Source organism: Pipistrellus kuhlii, unplaced genomic scaffold (assembly GCF_014108245.1).
Source record: "Pipistrellus kuhlii isolate mPipKuh1 unplaced genomic scaffold, mPipKuh1.p scaffold_m20_p_2, whole genome shotgun sequence".
Taxonomy (NCBI): domain Eukaryota; kingdom Metazoa; phylum Chordata; class Mammalia; order Chiroptera; family Vespertilionidae; genus Pipistrellus; species Pipistrellus kuhlii.
The window spans coordinates 48,192,793-48,219,334 of NW_023425515.1; the positions used below are offsets into that span (position 1 = coordinate 48,192,793).

General features: G+C 37.6%; 1 protein-coding gene across 1 annotated transcript in view; it reads left to right on the forward strand.

Moving 5' to 3' along the window:
• OSBPL11 (oxysterol binding protein like 11) overlaps positions 1-26,542 on the forward strand; it is a 76,684-nt gene that overhangs the window by 42,009 nt on the left and 8,133 nt on the right. The window contains exons 7-11 of the mRNA XM_036447074.2: positions 2,512-2,657; positions 8,615-8,755; positions 12,632-13,130; positions 17,363-17,549; positions 24,638-24,820. Coding sequence (XP_036302967.1) covers positions 2,512-2,657; positions 8,615-8,755; positions 12,632-13,130; positions 17,363-17,549; positions 24,638-24,820 — 1,156 coding nt within the window. The remainder of the gene's footprint in view (positions 1-2,511; positions 2,658-8,614; positions 8,756-12,631; positions 13,131-17,362; positions 17,550-24,637; positions 24,821-26,542) is intronic.

The window sequence follows — 26,542 nt, forward strand, 5'->3', positions numbered from 1 at the left end:
TCAGTATTTGAAGCTACAAGCTATTTTTAATGTCAATTGTAGGTATAGGTCCGGGCAGTATTATAGAGGCCTATAAGGTATGTATAGTACCCTTAAGGAACTAATAGTGCACTTGGGACAACATGTAAATATGTGTACTATATATATAAAGAGCAACTTAAATGGGAACAAAGTACTGTGGAAGAATAAAAATGGACTATCAAAGGTCTGAGAAAGACACAGACATGCTACAAAAACCAATTACGTAGCTTAGAGATGGGAGGGATAAGGGAGACAGCATTCCAAAGTGACAGAAAATCCTAAATTGTGAGTTATGAACATGAACCGTTACCTTGGAATTCTAACAAGTCCGATATAAATTTTCTTCTATTATAGAGCACACACACACATATTATAAAGAACTTATAAGCTGCTATACAATTGAAAGATGAAACAAAAATTATGCATTGTCTTATCAACCAGAAACTGCCACTGTTAATGTATTAGTATACTCCCCACCGTTTTTTCCCCTATTTTTCTTTTTAGTTTTTGTTTGTTTCATTCCATTATTAGAAAATATGTGTTTGTATTTTAAATTTCTCAATATGTGATATGCTTTTGGTAAACGTAAGTTTTAATGACTTTATTATATTCTTCTGAGGGGATAGAGGTAATTTAGTTAACTTAACTATTCCCCTATGTTAAACAATGGATGTATTACCCTGAGTTATGAAATTTGGGTTAACTCTGATTTGGTAATAGTTTTGTCAGTTAAATGAAACAATGTTTCCAGTTTATGCTACTTAATTTTTTTAAACTACAACAAGGAGTAAAATGCTAGATACTAGATGCTTAACAAATACTTGATTAATTAATTAAATCTATATAGTTCTTTAAATTCTTAGAAATTTCATTTGTGTAGTTTAAATGAATACAGTCTTATTTTAAATGATTGCTTTATGATTAATGAAGCATGCACATTATAAATTACCTTTTTAATGAAAAAAGTGAAACATTGTAAACTTTTAGGTCTGTAGAAATATAACCTCTAGTCATTTGAAAATGAAAGTAATAACTGGAAAAACTGAATTATCTTCCCACTTAAGTGTTATTATGACACAAGAAATTAAATCTTATTTCCAGTTAGTGTTTAGTCTCATATAATCTTTTTTTTTTTTTTTAATATATTTGTATTGATTTCAAAGAGGGAGAGAAAGAGAGAAACATCAATGATGAGAGAGCATCATTGATCGGCTGCCTCCTGCATGCCCCCCACTGGGGATTGAGCCCGCAGCCTGGGCATGTGCCCTGACTGGAATGGAACCACGACACCCTTTGGTTCATAGGTCGATGCTCAACCAGTGAGCCACACCACCTGGGCAATAAATTCTGTTAAGATTTTAATCAGTTGAACGATCTCTTAAAATAGATCTGTTAAATTTATTGTTTGTGTGCCTTTTATGTTTAGAAGTAAAGACATCTAGATAAATATATTAAAAACAATCATTTTAAAATAGGGACAAGGTGTTTTCTTTGGAATTTTGAAAGAGGCTCCATGAACTTAGCCAGGACATCGCCCCAGTCATGGCTTTCCCCAATTGCCAAGTGAAACTGAACGCATGGTTGGGCAAAATGCTCTGGTGTCCTGATAACTGGGTAATTTACTTCTCTGCAGAAGTCTGGGGTTTTGTCAGAGCCTGAGTAAACTCCACACTGTTTAAAATGTCTGCTTGGTAGACTGAGCATCCCTTATTGTAGCACTCTATAGCCAAGCTTCTGTGAAACCTAGATCAGCCTCTGAAATCAAATGGAACATTTTCCATTATTGATTAGGCATAGAATCCACTTTGTTAAACTAGTTAAGGGTAATAAGAGACATTTAAGTCATTAATTGAGAAGATGACAGGTCTGTAAATGTGACTACTGTCTTTCACTGGGTCAGCTATTATTTATTCAGTAGAAGAGGCTTTCAATTTAAAAGTATATGGAGCTTTTTTTATATGACTGGAAAAAAATGGATATGTATTTACAATCCTTAACTTAGATCAAGGGGGCTTTATTGCTTGGTTAGAGAATTGCTACTGAGAATAAAATTCATCCCAATTGAAGCAAATTTAACTGTTTCACAGTCTCAGGCTCCTGCTGTAATTGTGACTCATTAAAGCCTAATTTGCACACTTTTTTGATTACTAGAAGGGCAGGGTTCATACGGAAAGGACAACAAGTCAACTGGTAGGGTGAGAATGTGCTTTGTGATTCACAGATTTGCCCAAGAAGTGAGTTCAGTCCTGTTCAGGGTTGATTCTTTTAAAAGGTGATATCTGTTTTCAAGTTGCAAATTACTCTTTTGTAAAACACCAATCATGGTGCGCATGCTAATGAGCTACCTATGGCTGTCTTGGCAGTCTCTTAACAGGTTGAATTGCTTTTAGTCTTGTAGGCTCAAAACAAAATTGTTTAATAAAATCTACACCTGCTGAACTTTCCAGATTATGAGCAAGTTTCAGGGAAAGTTTTCTCTTGCTTCATCAGGAACGACAATCGAGTGGTTAGAACCAAAGATACCTTTATCAAATCACTATAAAAATGGAGCTGACCAACCCTTTGCGGCAGAGCAGAGTAAGCCAATGGCAGTCCCAGAAGAGCAGTGTGTTGCGGAATCTGGACTATTAGCAAGGGTAAGGTAATATGAAAATATCATTTTGGTATAAAATTAGAAGCCACTCAAGAGGGGTCAGTTCTCTGTTTGTTGTCAGTGTGTGCAGGGCAACCTAACACCAGAGCAACATTCTTGCAGACTCTACCAGCTTTGACTTTGGAAGAGGTCTGTTGTATAAAACTTATGCATATTGTGTTTTCCATGTTAAATTATGTGCCCTTTTCAGTTTTGGTTATTTTTGCTTGATAAAAATGTATTTAAAGATTGAAATTGCACATTTTTCTTTTTCTAGAAAATAGCTTATCTAATATATGATTATTTGCATGTTTCTCTCTTCCAATTCTTAATTTAACATTATTTACTAGATTTTATTATGTTTACAGGTTTAAAGGTTTACAATTACTTTTTTTTTTTTTTTATAGTGAGCACTTTACCAAACCAAATTTTGAAAGTGTTATTCTACTTAAAATAGCACACAATCTTAGGGTTTGGTATTTTTTACAAAGTACTAGTTATCCCACATTTCTCAGAAGCTGGAGTGTTTTATTCTATTTATAATTCCACCCCTGTAGCAAATGATACTGGGTGTTTTGGTTTTTTTTGCCTTTTGGATTCACATTTGTTATTTTTATGGTTATCATAATTACAGAGATAGTGTGTTTTTTTAAGCTCTTTTTACTTGATATTTCTCATAAGCACTCTTTCTATGTTATTTTGGCCTATATAATTAAAGGTTGAAACAGCCTACTGAATAGGTTTTTATTTTTTTATTACAGTAGCACTCTATCATCTTGTCTACTTTTTTAACCCTCCTTTTTATTTGTATTATATTTCTAGGCTATATTTCAAAGTAGAATTATTGAGTCAAGAGTAATGCACAGTTTATGGCAATTTGTATATTAGCAAATTACTTCTTAAAGAAATGACACAAGAGGCTTTTTTGTTGTTAATCCTCATCCGAGGATATATTTTCCATTGAATATTTTTGTGGAAGGAAGGGGGAGAGACATAGAGAGAGGAACATCGATATGAGAGAGACAAATCAATTGGTTGCTTTCCACACTTGACTGTGTCCAGGGATTGAGTCTACAACCAAGATACGTGCCCTTGACTGGAATTGAACCCATGACACTTCAGTCCACAGACCAAAGCTCTATCCACTAAGCAAAACCGGCTACGGCTGACACAGGGACTTCTAAAGCTGGTGCCCTGGCCCGTGTGGCTCAGTTGGTTGAGCGTCATCCCATGCACCACAGGGTTGTCAGTTCAACTCCCCATCAGGGCATGTGACCCAGGCTGTGGGTTTGATACCTGGTCAGGGTGTGTGCAGGAGGCAACCAATTGATATTTTTCACATCAATATTTTTCTCCCTCCCTCTCCCCCTCCTCTCTCTAAAGTCAATAGAAACACATTTTAAAAAACAAAATAAAACTGACAAAGGCCTTGACTTAAGGAGGCAGGCAGAGTGGGCAAGAGAGAAGAAAAGAAAGTGTGTAATGCTGAGATTTTTTTCCCTGTAACTTTTCGACAAGGTCATTTGTGGAGTCGATCAGTAAATATTAAGCTATGTAGTAATATATGGCAAGTCCCATGTTAAGAATTAGAGGAGACATAAAAATAGATGACTGTTCTTTTAACGGAAGAGATTTGGAATCACAGCACATATACTGAAAAACTGAGGTAAAGCAGTATTTGTTTCTTCTTAATTAATATTATTTAGACTACTGGGATATGGGCATTCAGAAAAAGAGCTGTACTGGATAGAGTGTATAGGAAATGCTTTGGGGAGAAATGCTCTTGGGCTTTGAAAGGAGACAAGATTTAAAGAGGAATAGTGAAGGAATCTTAAAGATGGAGAGTAGCACAAGCAGGGAGGATGCTTGCCTGATGGTTTTGAGTCCAGATCTTGTTTTTTACTAACGTGGGCCAATTAACCTCTCTTAACTTCAGTTTTTTCATTTGTAAAGCAGGGATGATGATAATACTGTATAAGATTGTTATGAAGATAAATTTAGCAGGGCACCTGGTTTATGGAAAATGACCACAGGGTTGTTGGCTTTTACAAATCCAATGACCATCCATGTTGCATTCTGTGTGGAATGATAATCCCTGGAGTATTGCTCCATAGAATACAGTGTAAGCTGTGCCCAGAGGAGAATAAAAATTTTATAGAATAATTTTGTCTTAAATGTGATACATATAACAGGGTCATGAGCATGGGGGGAGGGATGATTTGTTTAAGAAGACACTTGTAATTAAAGTGTGGATAGAAGCTATAGAAGTAGAAGTGAAGACAAATGAATAGGTAACATGCACCTCAAATGAAAAATCAGTTGGACTTATAATTGACTGGATATAAGGTTGGATCAAAGATGATCCCAAGTTTTTTAGCCTAAATGATTAGATAAGATTGTGGTGCCAGTCACAAAGCTAGGAAAATTAGAAAGAAAGCTTTTTGAGAAAAAAGGTTTAGTATGATTTATGAATATAGTTGGATTTTATGTGAAAAGAGGATAAGTGATTATAAATATATATAAAAAGCAGTTGAAAATGATGAAATTAAAGCTTTGAAGAGAGATTAGGACTTGAGATATAATTTGCAAGTAAAAAAACTGTAAACTATAGATTATATACTCCATCTTCTTCTAAATGAGAATTCAAAACGTGCTGACGGTCAGGGTAGAGGCATATGTTGGAGATGCAGCACAGAGGTAGGGAGGAGAAGATTGTTATATTTTCAAATCTTTTGAAATGTTGAGTAGACAAAGTATATCACATGTAAGTAGAAAAAATTAGTACATATTATACTAAATTAAAAGACATTAGACTTAATTGAAGCACATCATAATAGACATGAATATAAAAAATTCACGTATGCCTTTTTTTGAAATATGAGTGTTGATGCAAGTTGGAGATACATAGCTGTGGAGATTTCATGTCAGGCAATGGAGTAAATAAACCCCATGAGGCTAGAATGAAGCTCCTGGTTCTGTTGTGCCCAAGTCAGGAATCAGGACAAAAAATGTGTGTGTGTGTGTGTGTGTGTGTGTGTGTGTGTGTGTGTGTGTTTGCCATGCAATCTCCAAATTGAATGAATTCCTTGTTCTACTGTATTTGCTAACCATTCTGGTTTTGTAGGGATTTTATACATTTGGAATTTATTTGAAATTTGGCAATGCTTTATTTATTTTATTCTTTTACCTTAAGCTTTTCTTTAGAAAGACATGGTGACCTATAAGAAGAGCCATTTTAAAAAGAAAGGAGACCTTCCAAGTTTTTTCATTCACACCAAGTTTTAGAATCAGTATTCAATAGAATTGCTTTTTTTCCCCCCCCTATTCTAATAAGTGAGTTGACTATTTTTATAAATACAATAAAAACTATATTTCTTTAAATAGGTTTTCTGCCAGATTATACTGTATTTCTTTAATTTAATACTCTTTTCATTAGGGGAAACTGCAACGTAAACTTTATCTTGTATAATCATGTCAGGGTTACATTTGCATTATTAATCTGTGTCTTAGGTTATGACCCCAATGCAGTGGTACCTAGTCAGAGGACTGGAGAACATTGTATAATCAAGACCTGTTAGGTTGTGTGGTGTGTTTTCAACTTTTCTCAAGTGAATAATTATTATAGTTAATATCCATACAGAGAGGGGGGGATGAGGGGAATAAACCCCTCCGCCCCTGTTTTATGATGAATAAACTTTCCCAAGAATGTTTACGTAAACTATATTGTGTAAATGATTTAGGATAGATAACAGGAAATACTTCATGGAAAGACTTCCTAGTCATTGAAAGGAGGAAGTGAGAAAGCCTTTGGAATTTCTCTTCAAGCTCTAAAAAACAGAAGTAGCCGAAACCGGTTTGGCTCAGTGGTAGAGCGTCGGTCTGCGGACTGAAGGGTCCCGGGTTCGATTCCGGTCAGGGGCATGTACGTTGGTTGCGGGCACATCTCAGGTGGGGGGTGTGCAAGAGGCAGCTGGTCGATGTTTCTGGCTCTCTATCTCTCTCCCTTCCTCTCTGTAAGAAATCAATAAAATATATATATATATATATATATTTTTTTAATATATTTTTTATTGATTTTATACAGAGAGGAAGGGAGGGAGATAGAGAGTTAGAAACATCGATGAGAGAGAGTCATCGATCAGCTGCCTCTTGCACACCCCCTACTGGGTATATGCCCGCAACCAAGGTACATGCCCTTGACCGGAATCGAACCCGGGTCCCTTCAGTCCCCAAGCCGACGCTCTATCCATTGAGCCAAACCGGTCCCGGCAATAAAATATATTTTTTTAAAATAAAATAAAAAATAAAAAACAGAAGTAGTAATTCTGATTTGTACAAACAAAATTGTGTAGTCTTAACAAGAGGAAATAAACTAAGCCATTAGTTGATTTATCAGAATTTGAACAGATACAGATTTCCTTGGTAGAAGAAAAGAGGAGGAAAAAAAGAGAAAGAGGTAGAAGAATGGCTAGAAACCCACTACCCTTTAACTCTGTCACTATGTTTAATATTTTGTTGTGAGTATTTTGAGAGAACATTAAGTTCTTGATTTTGTGCCTGATTAGGATTGGTTTTCTCTGCCTAGCTACACAATATAGATTAACTTCTTGGATGATAGGATTTGGTTATGGGATGAGAAAACCAAAAGCAGGGACATCTTTAAAAAGGAAAGTTATGCCTGACTGACCAGCATGACTCAGTAGTTGAGCATCGACCTGTGAACCAAGAGGTCACTGTTCAATTCCCAGTCAGGGCACAGGCCCAAGTTGTGGGCTCTACCCCCAGTGTGTGGCATGCAGGAGGCAGCCAATGATGATTCTCTCTCATCATTGATGTTTATCTTTCTCTACTTCTCCCTTCCTCTCTCTGAAATCACTAAAAATCTATATATTTTTAAAAAGAAGGAAATCTTGTCTTAACAAAAGGAAGGTTATTTCCTTTTTAAAATCCTCATAACTTAAAATCTAATACAGTACTAAAGGCAATATACATATATGAAACTGTCTTGCATAGAGGTAGTAAGAAGAGATACCATGAGAGAGATGGGACACCACCCCAGGTAAACATGGAAAGTGACATGTGATAAGGTTCTTTAGAATCTTGGGATTTGAAACTGGTATTGATATTTAAATAGAAATAAATAAGAAATTACGTTTCTTTAAACCAATTATTTGGAGCTAAGACCTTATTGAGGTAAAGGTAGATATTTTCAGTTTTCCAAGGGTTTTTTGATTGACTGACTGACTGGCTGGCTGACTGGCAGACTGAAGAGCTGGGCAAAGAACTTTCTGTGGTATTAAGGCATGAAGGCCCTGGCTGGTGTGGCTCAGTTGGTTGGGCATCCCATACACCTGTTGGGGTGCAAGCAGGAAATAACTGAAGTTTCTCTTCCTCTCCCTCCTTACCTTCCTCTCTCTAAGATCAATTTAAAAAAGAAGAAGAAGGCATGAGTAACTGCAGGATTTCCATACCCTAGGTTTCTTCCTGACAACTCCAAGAATGAATGAGTATAGATTACAATAGTTAAATCTGACATGCACACTCGTTTTTAAATTTTATGTTTTTAGTTTTGGCTTAAAATAGGACAAATATTTGTCTCAAAATACCTTGAACTCAAGTTATAGGTAGTGGTGGTATTCCCAGGTAGGTGTTCAATGCCTACAAAGCCTGAGATTCATAAGTGACATTTTTCACTCTTTTTGAAATACCCTAATTTTGCAACATATATATAAAATATGATATATATGGCAAAATCTTGAAAAAGTTCAGCATCAGCAATAATGGGTTCATTGAAGTAAATCTATTCTATGACAAGGTGTTGGAAGTTACATTTATAAAAAGATTTTTGCCCGTTCTCGGATCGATTTAGGCCCAACATAAATGTCTTCAAGTCTGATGTTTAAACTTTTTCGTGAAGGATATGAATAAGCATTTGTAACAATGGACTTGTTTTGCATCAAGGAACCTGAAGAAATAAATACAGATGATGAGGTGGAGGATACTTGTGACAACAAGGAGGAAGACCTGGGAGCTGTGGAAGAACAACGCAGTGTTATCCTACATCTCTTGTCACAGCTCAAGCTGGGCATGGACTTAACAAGAGTAAGTAATGGGAGAAACTGTCTGTGGAGGGCATTGGTCAGGACCATACCTGCTATACCTGTAATCATTAATGTTGTCAGGGCTTTTTAGTCTTTATGAGTTTGTTTCTTAGTCTCTTGATCAGCATTTCTTAATTTTCAATAAAGTAATTTCTTATTTTTAAAAAATATTACCAGCAGGAAGTTTCTTAGCAAATGAGGACTTACAGTTTTCTTGTTTCTGTACAAAATTAAAAGGGTCCATTGGTAGACAGAACTGAAATCTAAAGAAAAGGATGGTCCTAGCCACCTTGGCTCAGTGGTTAGCCCGTCAGCCTGTACACCAGAGGGTCCTGGATTCAGTTCTAATGAAGGGCGCATGCCGCTGTTGCAGGCTCTATCCCTATCCTCCCTGGCCACAGGGTGCAGGAGGCAGTCAACTGATGTCTCTCTCTCTGTGTCTTTCTCCCTTCCACCGTCTCTGAAAATCCATGGAAAAATATCCTCAGGTGAGGATTAACAAAAAAAGAAAAAGAAAAGGATGTATAACCCCACAAAACCATGAAAGGCATTGATACTTCTACTTTACTCTTACTTCCCGTGTTGGATAGCACATTTTGGGTATTATCTATAACAAATATTTTCTGTAAAGGACCAGAAAGTAATTATTTTTTGGCTATGTGGGCATAGGTCTCTGTTGGAACTACTTAACTCTGTCTTAGTATCCATAGATAATATGTTGAATTGGGCATGGCTATGTTTCAACTAAACTTTATATATAAAAGCAGGATGCCAGATTTGACAAAAGGCCATACATAGGTTGCAGACTATGTCTGAATTAACTAGATAGTGGGAATCTTTTTACAATATATGTGTATATAAAATTACCATAATATATACTTAATGTATCTTACAGCCAAAACTGGTTTGGCTCAATGGATAGAGCGTTGGCCCGTGGACTGAAAGGTCCTGGGTTCGATTCCGGTCAAGGGCATGTACCTGGGTTGCGGGCACATCCCCAGTAGGGGGTGTGCAAGAGGCAGCTGATTGATGATTCTCTCTCATCGATGTTTCTAACTCTCTGTCCCTCTCTCTTCCTCTCTATAAAAAAATCAATAAAGTATATATTTTTTTAAAATATCTTACAGTTTTGTCAATTACACCTCAATAAAACTGGTGGCGGGGGAGGGAGGGAGTATGATCTGAAGACCAGTTGGAATCACCATTACCTGAGAACTTGTTAGAAATGCAGAATCGTAGCCTCCAATCCCAGACTCAGAGGACCAGGTACCACATTTAATAAACTCCAAGGCGACTCGTGTATGCATTGAAGTGTGATTAGCACTGATCTATAGTTTTAATTTTAAGCCAATCTTCTCCATTCCTAGATTATTTAATTAGTATGCCTTAATTTGTTTTTAACAGTTAATCTATGTCAATTTAAAAAAATAATCAGGGTTACCCCTAGCTGGTTTGGTTCAGTGGATAAAGCGTTGGCCTGAACACCAAAGGGTCCCGGGTTCCAGTCAAGGTCATGTATCTTGGTTGCAGGCTCCTCCCTGGCCCCGACCCTGATCGGGGCTCATATAAGAAGCAACCAGTCAATGTGTTTCTCTCACATCAGTGTTCTCTCTGTCTTTCCCTCTTCCTTCCACTCTCTCTCAAAATCAATGGGAAAAGATCCTCGGTTAAGGATTTTATACACACACACACACACACAAAATCATGTTTAAAACCTATATATGTCAAATATTTACTACTGTGGATTATGTACTTTGAATTACTACTGATATTACTTTGCATTAGTATGGCATTACAAAATTGACTTATGAAGTGTATTTCAAATTGAGGTTTTTTTTATGCCAGTGAAATAGTGAAAGTAGGTTAAAAGGTTCTTCGATTCAGCAAATTATTCATCTGAAGATATAATTTGAATAGAAAGCACATTGCCTTTTATATTCATTTAGAAGTATTTCAAATTTTGAAAAAACACATTTATTTGTTTTCTTAAACTTACAGTCATTATAAGAAGGGTTTAAAAGTAAGTGGATTGGGGAGTACACTTCTAGTTGCTAGATTGAATGCTGCCTGATTCATGAATCACTTAATAAAGCCAATTAAAGCTTAAAATAAAATAAAAATGATGGAATTAATAGCTTGCTAAGAAGCAGACATTTTTTGGAATTATCAATAATAAAGAAACCATAAACCTTTCATCTTCATCTAACAACATCTCAACTGGGTATCTTTTTTTAAAATGTATTTTATTGATTTTTTTATAGAGAGGAAGGGAGAGAGATAGAGAGCTAGAAACATCGATGAGAGAGAAACATCAACCAGCTGCCTCTTGCACACCCCCTACTGGGGATGTGCCCGCAACCCAGGTACATGCCCTTGACCGGAATTGAGCCTGGAAACTTTCAGTCCGCAGGCCGACGCTCTACCCACTGAGCCAAACTGGTTTTGGCTCAACTGGGTATCATTTTTATTCCAGAAATTATTTTCATATTAGTAGTTCAGAAAAGACTGTTAGTTCTAAAATTAGTTATAATGAGAAATCATATAAGGGAGTTGCTGTCCTTTAGTAGACTTAGGTACATAAGGTATAAGTACAGTGTTGTGGTTTATGAGGCATAAGACATTTGAAAAGAATGTGCTGTGATAGTAATGCAGATGGTTAAGCGCTCTCTTGGCGTGAATAACTGTGTATAATATACTTTTCCCACATTTGTGCCTTGTTAATTTAAAAGATGCATAGCTCTTGCTCATCTGGCTCAGTGGATAGAGCCTGCAGACTGAAAGGTCCAGGGTTCAATTTCGGTCAAGGGCACATGCCAGTTGCGGGCTTGATCCCCAGTGTGCAGCGTGGCATGCAGGATGCTGCCAATCAATGATTCTCATCATTGATGTTCTGTCTCTTTCTCCCTCTCCCTTCCTCTCTGAAATCAATAAAAATATGTACTTTTTAAAAAGAAAAAGATGTATATATAACCCTGGCTGGTGTTGTTCAATTGGTTGGAGTGTCATTCCATACACCAAAAGGTTGCAGTATGAAAACTCATATTTTTCAGTTCTCTGAAATCTTGAATTATTTTTTTAAATACTTTTTTATTGATTTTTCAGAGAGGAAGAGAGAGGGATAGAGTTAGAAACATCGATGAGAGAGAATCATCGATCAGCTGCCTCTTGCACACCCCCCACTGGGAATGTACCCGCAACCAAGGTATATGCCCTTGCCCGGAATTGAACCCGGGACATTTCAGTCCGCAGGCCGACGCTCTATCCACTGAGCCAAACCGGTCCCGGCTGAAATCTTGAATTATTTCATTGGTAATTTTCTCTCCTCCATTTTTTTGCTGCTCTCTCTCTCTCAAACTCTTATTACATGGCTTTTGGACTCCCCGGTTCTCTCTCTCTCTTTTTCTTCTTCCTTTCTTTCCACTTGGGAAGATTTTTGTTTCCTTTTAAGCATGCTTTTAAGAAAGATCTTAAAATTTTATTTATCAATATTTATGTATAATTGGTAAAACCAATACTTATTTTCTAATGAGCTTTGTGGCTTTTTTTTTTTAATATATATTTTATTGATTTTTTACAGAGAGGAAGGGAGAGAGATAGAGAGCTAGAAACGTTGATGAGAGAGAAACATCGACCAGCTGCCTCTTGTACACCTCCTACCGGGGATGTGCCCGCAACCAATGTACATGCCTTTAACTGGAATCGAACCTGGGACCTTTCAGTCCGCAGACCGACGCTCTACCACTGAACCAAACCGGCTTCAGCAAGCTTTGTGGCTTTGTGTTTAATAACCATTTAGACTGAAATGTTTTCTGAGAGATAAGAATAGTTACCTACATTGGATTAACATTTCTTTATTTTGTTGTTTTTATTGTTCTAGGTGGTGCTTCCTACATTTATCCTAGAGAAGCGTTCCTTGCTGGAAATGTATGCAGACTTTATGTCTCATCCCGATCTATTTATAGCCATCACTAACGGAGCCACAGCTGAGGACAGGATGATTCGTTTTGTTGAGTACTACCTTACCTCATTTCATGAAGGCCGTAAGGGAGCCATTGCTAAGAAACCGTACAATCCTATCATTGGAGAAACATTTCACTGTTCCTGGAAGATGCCAAAAAGCGAGGTAGCATCCAGTGTTACTAGCAACTCTTCCACCCAGGCAGTCCCAAATCATGCTCCTCCATCAGAGGAGGCTGTAAGCCAGGTGGGACCAGACTGCTATACAGTCAGATTTGTTGCTGAACAGGTTTCCCATCATCCTCCAGTATCAGGATTTTACGCAGAATGTGCAGAGAGGAAGATGTGCGTAAATGCGCATGTCTGGACTAAGAGCAAATTCTTAGGCATGTCGATAGGCGTGTCGATGGTTGGAGAAGGTAAGTAGGAAATTTGTTCACCAATTTTTAATATCAAATAATAATCTTAAAGTTTGGGAATCTATATAAATGTGAATTATAAACTTGAAATGTTATGTGTACTACTTCCCCCCCCCCCCCATTTTCTAGTATGTTACAGAATGCTGGTGGGGTGAGGGGGCATATTAATGAAAAATATAAATTCTATTACATTTTTCCTGATTTTAAATGTAAAATATTTTTATTGTAGAAAACTTAGCAGAATATCAAGGAGGAAATAAGAGCATCTCTAATCTTTCCATTCAGAAATGGATAAATTTTGCTATCATTTTGTAATTTTGAGTGTGTGTTCATACTTTTATTTTAGTTTTATAAACTTAGGACTAATTCTGTCCATATAGTTTTCTTTCCCACTTTTTTTTTTTAACACTAAATATTAATTTTTTATGTCACTGATAATACTTTAAAATATATTTTTTCATTATAAAAAGCACTCAAGAAATATCTTGTAGATAAATCTTCATCTTTTCTATTTCTTTTAAATATATCCACATTTGTAAGGAGATATTAATAGACTATTTTAAAATACATCGCAAAACTTTAATTCTACTTCAGCTAAAGATTATGAAAAATAATTTAGGAAATACACTGTTTTTTTGGCCAAGAATACCAAAACAAAAAAAAAAAACGTTCACAGAAATCATTGCAGAATTACTGCAAATACAGGGTGGGACAAAAGTAAGTTTACAGTTGTTTGTATGGAAAATAATACAATGATAATAATATAAGAATAAACTCTTTTGCATACTCAAAATTGTAAACCTACTTTTATCCTACCCTGCATAAAGGCAGAAAAAAGTACCATTTTAATGTTAAGGGAACACCATTATACATAGAATAATTTGTTCTGAATGTAAACTTAACAGTGTAGGACATAATTAAGCCTATAGGTCTAACATTTTGAGATTGTATAATTGTAGCTGCAAAGAAAATGTTTTATCGCCGTTTCAGTTTTTCCTATAGTATTTTTAACATCTGTTGTGAGTCTAACCATTTTCCAGATAATGTTTCAAACTAAACAAGAGTTTTATAACATTAGAAAATATTTTAATAGTTTAAAAATAAAGTTTGCCACCTATAGCTTTTAACATTAGCCCTGACCTCTTCATAAATACATTTATTTCATAGATTAAAAAACTGAAGTCTGGATGATGGGCTGTGTCTTGGTAATTCAGGTTAAGAAAGGCATAGCCAGAAGGAGGCAGAGAACCTCCTTCTTTGGCACGTTATTCCTCAGGGCATTCTCTTATCAGCTCATATAACAAGGAAACTGGTAACGATAGCCTCTCCCACTCCATGAAAGGAAATACCTCACGATGTGAGGAAAACATTAATATCTTAACCATGCATTAATTGTGGAGGAGATATATAATAGATAATTTTTATTATTTAAATCTTAATTATATATTCATGAATCGTCTTTTAGAAGTTAAATTGTTATTAGTTACCCTCAAAAGAAAGTAAATTAAGTAATAGAATGGAACTTACGACAATTCATTTTGCTCCTACAGCAGCTATGCTTTATATTTTATTATTATTTTTAAATATATTTTTATTGATTTCAAAGAGGATAGGATAGGGAGAAAGAGATAGGGACATCAGTGATGAGAGAGAATCATTGATTGGCTGCCTCTCCATTAAAGATCAAGGCTGCAACTCAACCCAGCATGTCCCCTGACTAGGAATCAAACTGTGATCTCCTGGTTCATAGGTTGACGCTCCATCTCTGAATCACACCAGCCGGGCAGAAGCCATGTTTTTATTTAATAGTTGAAGAAAATTCTGTTTATTAGATAAAAGATATTTTAGAATTCTTTGGATCTCAGTTGTTTTTACTAGTGTCTTATCACATACATTTGAAACTGGGTGTTTATTTCTCAGGTCTTAAATTCCACAGTGTATGCTACTTATGTGAAATGTATTCTTAGAAATCAAAGATTCTAAATCCAGTTTATAAGATCATATATTTTTAGAAAAGTCATAAAAATATCTTTTTCAACTTCGAGTTAATCAATTTATTATTAAACACTTGAAGTATACCCAAGTAAATTATGTCTCTGACATCTCCCATTATATATAAACATATTATAGCCAGAACCATATCCCCTATGAAATGGCTCGATAATTCTTGATTTATTGTTGCCCTTTATGAAAACTACTAAGGGTGCCCGGCCGGCGTTGAGCATTGACCTATGAACCAGGAGGTCACAAGTTTGATTCCCAGTCAGGGCACATGCCCAGGTTGCAAACTCGATCCCCAGATCCCCATTACGGGGCATGCAGGAGGCAGCCAATCCATGGTTCTCTCTTATCATGATGTTTCTATCTCTCTTTCTCTCCCTTCTGCTCTGAAATCAATAAAAAATATATTTCTTAAAACTAAGGGCAATATAAAAAAAGTTGGTTACTACATGTAAAGTAGACTCTCAGATTGTCTATTTGCTTATCCTAAAAGTATATTATGTTAAAATATTTATTGTAGCTCTTGCCCTAATTTGTGAATATTAAGAACAGAGTACTTAATGAGCATTCATTCAGAGAGAGATACTGGAACATTTCGGACCAGTGGTACATATCCAGTTCGGTAATTATTTTGATATTAACTAGATAATAAGCTAAAGTTGGTAATAGAGCTCAAGTCTTCTTAGAGTCTCTTTAATTATTTAGTACTAGTGCCCCAGTGCACGGATTCATGCACATTGAAAGGAGATTAATTAGAAAGTGGCTGGCAGGACAGGACTGCATGAGACAGGCCAGGCACGCCCTGGAGCCAGCCTTCCATGGTCCCTCCCCAGCCAGCCGCATCTGGGGTAGCGCCATGGCTCGAAGGGCATCTGCTCAGTGAGCAGGGTCCTCCAGAAGGTGGGGTCACTTGGCCTGGCCTGCGGGAATTGGGCTGAAACCGGCTCTTCAACATCCCCCCAAGGGGTGTCCTGGATTGTAAGAAGGAGGTTCTCAGGCAACACACCCAGAATCAGGCTCCTTCCTCTCTGTTTCTGAGGTGTGTTACCTGATAACTGCTGCTGCCGAGTCACCACAGCTCAGCAGCTCCTGCATTGATTGTCTGCCCCTGGTGGTCATTGTGCATCATAGCCACCGGACAGATGATCCCTTAGCCTTTTATATATATAGATAGATTAATTAGTCATTAATTTAATTCCCTTTTTATGTGTTGTTTTTTTTTAATGTTTTTTTTTATTGATTTTTTACAGAGAGGAAGGGAGAGAGATAGTTAGAAACATCGATGAGAGAGTCATCGATCAGCTGCCTCTTGCACACCCCCTACTGGGGATATGCCCTCAACCAAGGTATATGCCTTGACCGGAATTGAACCCGGGACCCTTCAGTCCCCAAGCCGACGCTCTATCCATTGAGCCAAACCGGTTTCGGCTATGTGTTTTTTAAACTTCTTAATATAGCATCACTTAATATGTAACAAGCCCACTTAGAGCTTTATATTTTTTTGAAAACTACCACTTCTGTCTCTTGTAACTTTACCATAAATACTTCAAAATTTGGCAAACAGAATTTTGATGACCATAGTTTTGTCACAAAATTTCATTTTTTCCTTAATATATATAAAATAGAATGAAGAACACTTTGCATCATACCATCTGAGATTTTAAGGTCTATGATTCTATAATATTAAACAAAGTTATTTCCAAACTGCTGAAAAAGTTGTTAATACTAGTTACTTTTGTAATATTTTTTAAAATATATTTTATTGATTTTTTGCAGAGAGGAAGGGAGAGAGATAGAGAGCTAGAAACGTCGATGAGAGAGAAACATGGACCAGCTGCCTCTTGCACACCCCCTACTGGGGATGTTGGTATGGCTTCGGCATACTTTTTGTAATATTTAATAATGACCAAATCTTAGCATGGCCTTAAACTCTGACTTAAGGTTTTTATTTTTTATTTTTAGGATTGTTATAAGGAACTCTTGTACTATTTCCACTGAACATTATCTGGTTCTGTGAACCCCACAGAAATAGTTAGGTCATAGTGGAAGTAATCGTGATTTATTATTAGCAAGAATTGGTGTCCAATACAATTGTAAATGAAGCCAATTTCATCCAAAGTTAAATAAAAATTAAGCAAAATTATGTTTATTTATTTGACAGGAGAAAACAATATGGATTTTTCATAGCTGAATTTTTACGATAGTAATAATCTTCATGTTTTTATATTTAGGTATCCTTAGTCTATTGGAGCATGGAGAAGAGTATACATTTTCTCTACCTTGTGCATATGCCCGGTCGATTTTAACCGTTCCTTGGGTGGAACTGGGTGGCAAAGTCAGTGTCAACTGTGCAAAAACTGGTTATTCAGCCAGCATCACTTTTCATACCAAGCCATTTTATGGTGGCAAACTACACCGGTAAGAACATTGGCTCTTATTCTATCAGTTTGATCTTTTGTTAAAACTCCTTTTCTGCTTTGTTTTATGTGAAATGGGGTTGGATTTTTATTCATGTTTATTTTTTAATATATTTCATCTTTCAAGGCATTCTGGAAATCATGACCTGGTTTAACAAATAGTGACAGATCTATCTACTCTTGTAAAATTTTCGTGGTTAAATAGCTAACAAGATGTAGAATAGAATTAATAACATGAATATGCAGCTTCTGGCCCAAATTCTGCTTTTAAAAAGGATTTAAACTTGGATCCAGATCTTCGTGGAGGCAGCTATTGCTTCAGGTTAGTGTAAAAAATGCATCTAGCCATTAGAAATAGTTCAAGAAGTACAATGAGCCAAAACCGGTTTGGCTCAGTGGATTGAGCGTCAGTCTGTGAACTGAAAAGTCCTGTTCGATTCCGGTCAGGGACATGTACATTGGTTGCGGGCACATCCCCAATGGGGGGGTGTGCAGGAGGCAGCTGGTCAATGTTTCTCTCTCATCAATGTTTCTAGCTCTCTATCTCTCTCCCTTCCTCTCTGTAAAAAATCCAATAAAATATATATTTTTTTAAAAAGAAGAAGAAGAAGTACAATGAAGGAAGCTAGTGTCTTTAAGCACCAGTATTGAATTGTGTCTTTGTTTTAATTCCATTAATTGGAATTGGACAATTATGTATTTTTTTTTCGTGGCTTATTGGTCTCTTAAGTACTAGTCCAGGTCACTCAAACTATATGAGGGCAAGCTTTCTAATAAGATCCTCAAAAGAAGACTGACTCTTTCCTTAAGCTTTATTTTTTTTTTTTCTAAATATTTTTATTGATTTCAGAGAGGAAGGGAGAGAGAGAAGGAGAGGGAGAGGGAAACTGAAACAATGATCAGAGAGAGTCATTGATCGGCTGCTCCCTGCACGCCCCCCACTGGGGTTCAAGCCCACAACCTGGGCATGTGTCCTTGACCAGAATCAAACCCAGGACTCTTCAGTCTGCTGGCCAATGCTCCATCCACTGAGCAAAACTGGCTAGGGCTTTCCTTAAACTTTTGATGTCTATTATGAGGTATCCCTGAAGAAGGGATAGTCTTCTTTTTCTACAAAGTTTTTATTGAAGAATAACGCACATACAAAAGTATACAAGTTAATTTGACTTTGTGAGTATTTGAGCACTTTGATTTAGACATGGAACATTACTGACATCCCAGAATCCTTCCTTCTGCCCTATTACTGTTATACAGATATACACATACACCCACACACTCTTCATTCTTCCCACTTAAAGTAGCCACTATCTGATTTCTAACACTGTAGATGAGTTTTGCCGGTTTTTGAAATCTACATAAATTAAATCATATACTATGTGTTTTTTCATACCTGACTCATTTTGCTCAAATTATGTTTTTGAGATTCATCCATGTAAAGTGGTAGTTTATTCTCCTTACTGACTTTTTTTTCTATTGTATGACTGCCACAATTTATAGTGCTGCTAGGTCAGTGTTTGGTGAACATATGTATGAATTTATGAGGTAGATATGTAGGAGTGGAATTGCTGGTTGTAGGGTATGAAGTTGAACTTTATTAGATATTGCCAGTTTCTTTTTTTATTGATTTCAGAAAAGGAGAGGGAGAGCGAGATAGAAACATCAATGATGAGAGAGAATCATTGATCAGCTGCCTCCTGCACTCCCCCTTCTGGGGAGTGAGCCAGCAACCCAGGTATGTATCCTGATAGGGAATCCAACCATCATATCCAAATTTGTGAGTCATTGCTCAGCCAATGAGCCACACCAGCTGGGTACTGCCAATTTTTCTTAAGTGGGTATACCAAAATACTCTCCCTTCAATCCTGTATGAGACTTTTAGGTACATATAGTTATTTTACTTCCTCATTGGATGAGTAGTATTCAACAATCTTAGAAGTGGAAAGAAAGACTAATTAGCTCCCAGGCATTGAATAAGCCTTTAATTTATGGCTTCCAAAACACTGAAGCAGATAATTAAAAAAAAAAAAAAAATGCAGATCACCCAAACAGAACCACTAGATATTGTCAGAACCCTTACAGGATATGGTTCACACTGTTATATGTACTTCTACTTAATCTCCTTATAGTAATCACAGGATTCAAACCTTAAAATTAGAAGGGACTTTAAAAGTCAATGGACTGACATTTACTAGGCACATAAATCCCTCTGCTACGCCAACAAGCCATGCCCACCAGCCATTCAGGAGTGAGTATGCAAATTAACCCAACAAATATGGTGGCGGCCACAGAGCTATAGCAAACAGGAGGCTTTGATTGCCCCCAGCGATAGAGGAAGCCAAGCTTCCCGCCCACCCTGGCCGGCCCAGGCCTCTACTTAAGGCTACAAAGTTTCAATTATAGAATATAAATAAATTCCAGATACCAGGGCCTCTGCTTGGGTCGATGGGGGCGTAGAGGGTGGCCAGCCTGCAAACCACCACAGGCCCCTCACCCAGGCTGCCCCACATCCCAGGGAAACCTCCACCCTGATTCGGGACACCCTTCAGGGTAAACCAGACAGCCCCCACCCGTGCACCAGGCCTCTATCATCACTCCAATACACAAGATGGCAGCCCTGATGTGGACACAAGATGGCCAGCAGGGGGGGTGCGCAGTTTGGAGGGACCAGCCAGCATGGGAGGGCAGTTGGGAGGGACCAGGCCTGCAAGGGAGGACAGTTGGGGGTGATCAAGCCTGCAAGGGAGGACAGTTAGGGGTGACCAGGTCTTCAGGGAAGGGTAGTTGGGGGTGACCCAGCCTGCAGGGGGGAAGAGTTGGGGGGGACCAGACCTACAGGGAAGGGCAGTTGGGGGGACCAGATCTGCAGGGGAGGGCAGTAAGGGGTGACCAGGCCTTCAGGGGAGGGCAGTTAGGGGCAATTAGGCTGGCAAGGGAGCAGTTAGGTATCAATCAGGCTGGCAAGGGAGTGGTTAGGGGATGATCAGGCTGGCAGGCAGAAGCAGTTAGGGGCATTCAGGAAGGCAGGCAGGCAAAAGTTGGGAGTCAGCAGTCTGGATTGTGAGAGGGATGTCTGACTGCCTGGGATCAGGCCTAAACGGGCAGTTGGACATCCCTCAAGGGATACCAGATTGGAGAGGGTGCAGGCTGTGCTAAGGGACACCACCACCACCACCACCCACCTCCGTGCACGAATTTCATGCACTGGCCTCTAGTGAGTAAATAATGACTTTTTAAAAAATCATTATTATTCATCATGAGATTTTTCTCCTCTGAACTTTCTTGGGTTGGTGAAGGGATAAAAAACGTTTTAAGGCCGAAACTGATTTGGCTCAGTGGTAGAGCGTTGGTCTGCGGACTGAAGGGTCACAGGTTCGATTCCGGTCAAGGGCATGTACATTGGTTGCGGGCACATCCCCGAGAGGGGGTGTGCAAGAGGCAGTTGGTCCATGTTTCATCGACGTTTCTAACTCTCTCTCCCTCTCCTTTCCTCTCTGTAAAAAAATCAATAAAAAATATATTTTAAAAAAAACACGTTTTAAGGATATCTCATATTCCATCCATATGGGTTATCACATGTTGAGCTAATGTTGAGCCATGAGTGTTCAAAGTGCTCATTCCAGTATTAAATCTCTCCTACAGAGATGGAAATAAGGAGCTTCTATTTGTATATATGTGTTCTCTAATACTCTTCAGTTAAAATCTTATTCCAGATTTTGTATACATAGTAATACCTCTTGTGCATGTTCAGAATTTTTTTCTTTTGTAACAGCTTAACTAACTATAGCTATTCTGATTAAATTTTGTCTCAACTATTTTTCCAAACAATGATAAGTGAATTATGTTTATGCAAATGTCTCTTTATAAAAATTTATAGTTTTTAGCTCAGTTTAGTTTTCCCCAAATGTAAAATATCTAACCTTTTTCTCTGAACCAGTGTTTTATCTTACCTTAAATTATAATAATAAACGCAAATTATAATAATTTACTACATTGCAAAGACTACCTTAATGTGGAGAATCAGAATTCATCTCCCAAATTTCACCATTGCCATGACATTCAGATAGTTGCTGGCTGCAAATATCCTGAGTAGAAGCATTTCTCCTGGTTTTTAAGTACCTCTTCAGCACTTAGACTTGTACTTGGGGATAACCTTTTTCTCCATAGCTCTTATTCTTACTCCAATAGGGAAATCTTATTTGTTTTTCAGAGCTGATGCCTCACTGAGACTAGATCCGTAGTCAGCAATCTGTGGCTCGCGAGCCACATGGGGCTCTTTGGCCCCTTGAGTGTGGCTCTTCCACAAAATACCATGGCCTGGGCGAGTCTGTTTTGAAGAAGTGCGTTAGAAGAAGTTTAGGTTTAAAAATTTTGGCTCTCCAAAGAAATTTCAATCATTGTACTGTTGATATTTGGCTCTGTTCACTAATGAGTTTGCCGACCCCTGGGCTAGATTATTCACATTCTCCAGTGTCACTGTTCCATTTCTCTAATACTCAGTCTTCCTGATATGGTCCTTAACCACATTCTTGGGCTTCTTGTCTGCATTGTTAAGAGCTCAGCTGTCCTCTGTCTCACTGGAATCCCTGCTGGGACAAGCAGAATAGTAACAAGCCACATGGGAATGTACAGAGGGCAGCCCGACACCCATCCATTGCTGGATTTCCAAAGATTGGAGAGTGTATCTGAGGCTGAGGGAGTGGGATGCAGGTTGCCCACTGGGAGAGAAGGTGACCAATTTTATAGTGCCTTTTTTTCTTCTTACATAGCTTTCACAGCCCTTCTATTAAAAAATTGCTTCATTTATTTAGCCACTTTATAGCCACAGTTTTCTTGAGATAGACTATTTTAAGAGTTTTAAGGACTTTGCCCAGCCAGTGTTGATCAGTGGTTGAGCATCCACCCATACACCAACAGGTTCACTGATCAGTTACCGGTCAGGACACATGCCTGGGTTTTGGGTTTGATCCCCAGTAGGGGGTGTGCAGGAGGCAGCTGATCAATGGTTCTTTCTTATTGATGTTTCTTTTCTTTTTTTAAAAAAATATATATTTTATTGATTTTTCACAGAGAGGGAGAGGGATAAAGAGCTAGAAACATCAATGAGAGAGAGACATCGACCAGCCGCCTCCTGCACACCCCCAACTGGGGATGTGCCCGCAACCAATGTACATGCCCTTGACCGGAATTGAACCTGGGATCTTTCAGTCCACAGACCGATGCTCTATCCACTGAGCCAAACCGGTTTCGGCTCTCATTGATGTTTCTCCCTCTCTCCCTCTCTCTCTCTCTCTCGATGTGTCTCTCTCTCTCTCTCTCTCTCTCTCTCTCTCTCTCTCTCTCTCTTTCTTTCTTTCTCTTTCTCTCCTCTCTCTCTAAAAGACAGTGAAAACATATGGAAAAAAATTAGAAAAGAAAAAGTTTAAAAGGATAGAGCAGACTCAGGCTTCTTTTCATAATTGACTTAATATTCCTTTCATTATCTTTAATAATTTTTTTTGACAAATTTGATCTGTATTTTGAAGTGAGTCAATTAACTTTCTAGCATGGAAGTTATATCTATTTTATTTATTTTACTTATTTTTATCTCACGGAAGAATTGTAAAAACTATCATGTACCCTTTACCTAGATTGCACACTTTATTGCTGCTGTTGTGATTATTGTTCCTAAAAATTTGAGAGTTAAAGACATCTTTACACTTGCCTGAATTTTCTAAAAACAAGGAAATCCTCTCATATAATCACAAAACGGTTGTCAAATATAGAAAACTTAATATTGATATAATACCATTATCTAATGTATTATTCATATTAAATTAGTCAGTTGTAGCAGTTATTGGCAGTGTATAGTCTTCAGACTCAATATCATGCATTACATCTTCCTGTTAATGTCCCTTTAGTCTCCTTTAACTTGCACCATTCCCTCGGCCTTTCTTTGTCACCTATGACATTAATGTTTTTTAAGATTACAGGCCAATTTTATAGAATGCCTCTCAATTTAGGTTTGTCTGGGTTCTTTCAAATTAGGTTCAGATTATACATTTCTGACAAGAATACAATTTAAGCAATATTGTATCTCGAAGTGGTATGTTTTAAATCTGTATTTTTAAAAGGATTAACCTGATGGCAGGCAAAGATTGGGTTGAGGGCAGGGAGGTGGTAAGGGAAGATCAGAAGTTGGGCTGAAACCAGTTTGGTTCAGTGGATAGAGCATTGGTCTGCGGACTGAAAGGTCCCGGGTTTGATTCCAGTCAATGGCACGTACATTGGTTGTGGGCACATCCCCAGTTGGGGGTGTGCAGGAGGCAGCTGGTCGATGTCTCTTTCTCATTGATGTTTCTAGCTCTCTATCCCTCTCCCTTCCTCTCTGTGAAAAATCAATAAAATATATATATATATATATTTTAAAAGAAACATCAGTGAGAAAGAACCATTGATCAGCTGCTTCCTGCACACCCCCTACTGGGGATCAAGCCCTAAACCTGGGCACATGCTTTTGACTGGAATTGAACCCGGGACCCTTCAGTCCACAGCCTGACACTCTATCCAGTGAGTCACACTGGCTAGGGCTGTTTCTCTTAATGATTTGTCTGGTTTCTATATTTAATTTAAAATTAGGCTTATGTGATTTTATACAGAATTGATATGGCTAGAACTTCAAAAGAGACTCCAAACTTTTACATAAATACTAGTAAGACTAGTTTTTAAAAAGTTAAATAGGTTATTTATTATAACATTTTCCAACTGTGGTAAAAATATAAATTTTAATATTTTTTGTCTTCCTTTTTAATTTTAATATTATAATAGTTTTGCTTGTAGCAAGCATTTTTAAAGATCACACTCCGTAATTATTTATGATACTTAAGTTTCTACTTTGATTCCCAGAGTTCTTTCTACAGATTAAAGTTGATGTTATTTGAAAAAGTTACTATGAAGCTAACATGGATTTACAGAGTGACTTTGGCACTGACATTGAAGTGAGCTATATAACTAATTTAAAGAATTCCCAGAGTATGTTCTTGGGTTTCAGAATCTGGAGAAAAAGCACAATATCAATTTATTATAGCAAATCTTTTTTCTGCCTGCTTCTAGGGTTACCGGTGAAGTAAAGCACAATACTAGCAACACTGTGGTGTGCAAAGTGCAAGGGGAATGGAATAGCGTTCTTGAGTTCACCTACAGCAATGGAGAGACAAAGAATGTGGACCTGACTAAATTGGCAGTGACGAAGAAAAGAGTAAGACCTCTGGAGAAGCAGGACCCATTTGAATCCAGGTATGTCATCTGTGCATCCACCCAGGAAAGAGTCAGAAGCTCTGGATCTTAATCTAAGCCTTTTTACTGACTAACCATCTTGGACAAATCACTTCACCAGTTTACATCAGTTTCCTCATCTGTAAATTCAAAGAATTTGGTCTGATCTGGTGCTCTTAAAGCCCTTACCAGCTATGGCATTATATGATACACAGTCACATTTTAGTAAAAGTCAAACTTATTGCTAAACTGGGCAAAATATTAACATTTAACAGAAAGTATTACTGCTGTCCTTACCATAGAAACTCTTACACATCTGTAATAATAAAAGCATAATATGCTATTAGACCAGACATCTTCCGGATGAAACCGGGGCTGCAAGGGGGAGCTGGTGCCAGCGTCGGGGGAAGGAAGGCCTGCTCTTGCACGAATTCCGTGCATCGGGCCTCTAGTTATTAATAAAGACAGATACCTCCCAAGTAGAAAAATGGGCAAAGAACAGAAAGAGGTAAGAGGTAGCTCATAAAAATAGCGGGGGAAATGCCCATTAAGAAAATGAAAAAAATGTTCAGTGTAATGAGAATTCAAAGAAATATAAATTAAACAATAAGACAAATTAGTTTTTAAAATAAGGACCTTTTGAGGAGGAAAGTGTGAGCAAATAGACATTTTCATACAGCAGGTTAGGAGGTAAATTAGAACAGCCTTCAAAGAGTATTTTGGCAGTGTATATCATAGGCCTTTCAAAGTAAGTGACATGGATCTATTATAAATGTGTTAATAAGGTACAGCCTCCAAAATGTGTCAACAGTGGTTACTTTTTAAAAGGAGTACAGGGGTCTGAGACAGGAAAGAGATCACCCTTGCTTGCATTTTGTATCATGTGGAAAAGTATTACTGTATCAATTTTAAATGAATAAAGAAAGCACAGGAAAGCATCTATAATAATAATAATAATAGCATAATATGCTAATTAGGCCAGACAGCCGAACGACCTTCCAGACTAAGCCGCGGCTGCATGGGCTTAGGCAAGCCTCCGCGGCTGTGAGGGCCGAACCCCTTGCATGAATTCTGTGCTTTGGGCCTCTAGTTAAATATATTAAGTTATATCACATAAGTGGAACAATACAATTTAGATGAGAAAAGGGATTAAATACCCATTAACCAAAGACTGGGGTTGGGTCAAAAAATAAAACAGTAGTAATTGAAGTAAAAATTTTTTCTAGGTATTTATCTTAAAGAAAAGGTTCTCCAAGTTTGGTCTGCAGATCCTTGGATCCTTGAGATCTCTTGAGAGTATCTCCAATTTCTTTTTTCTTCTTCTTTTTCATAATAATGATAAGATGTTATTTACCTATTTCACTCTGCTTCTATTTGCTTTGGTGGTGCCAAAGCAATGGTAGGGAGCACTGCTGGGCATAACACTGATCACGGCAGTGGCACCAAACTGGACAAGTAGTCATTGTATTCTTCACTACTATGTACTTACAATTTGTAAAATGCTAGTTTCTTACAAAATAAATCTTTTTATGTTCTGCATGACACATTGGTAGTAGGCATAAACCGCTTGTGCTGGATCCTGAAGGACAGTGGTTGGTTACCTGGAGGGAAAGCATTTGTGCAGTTGTTCTGAGTTACAAGCAAGTTACTCCTTATGAAACGCCAATTTTGCTTAAAAGACTGGTTGACAAACAGTAGCTGTTCTAATTTCACTATTAGATTTTTCTTACAAATGAAGAATGC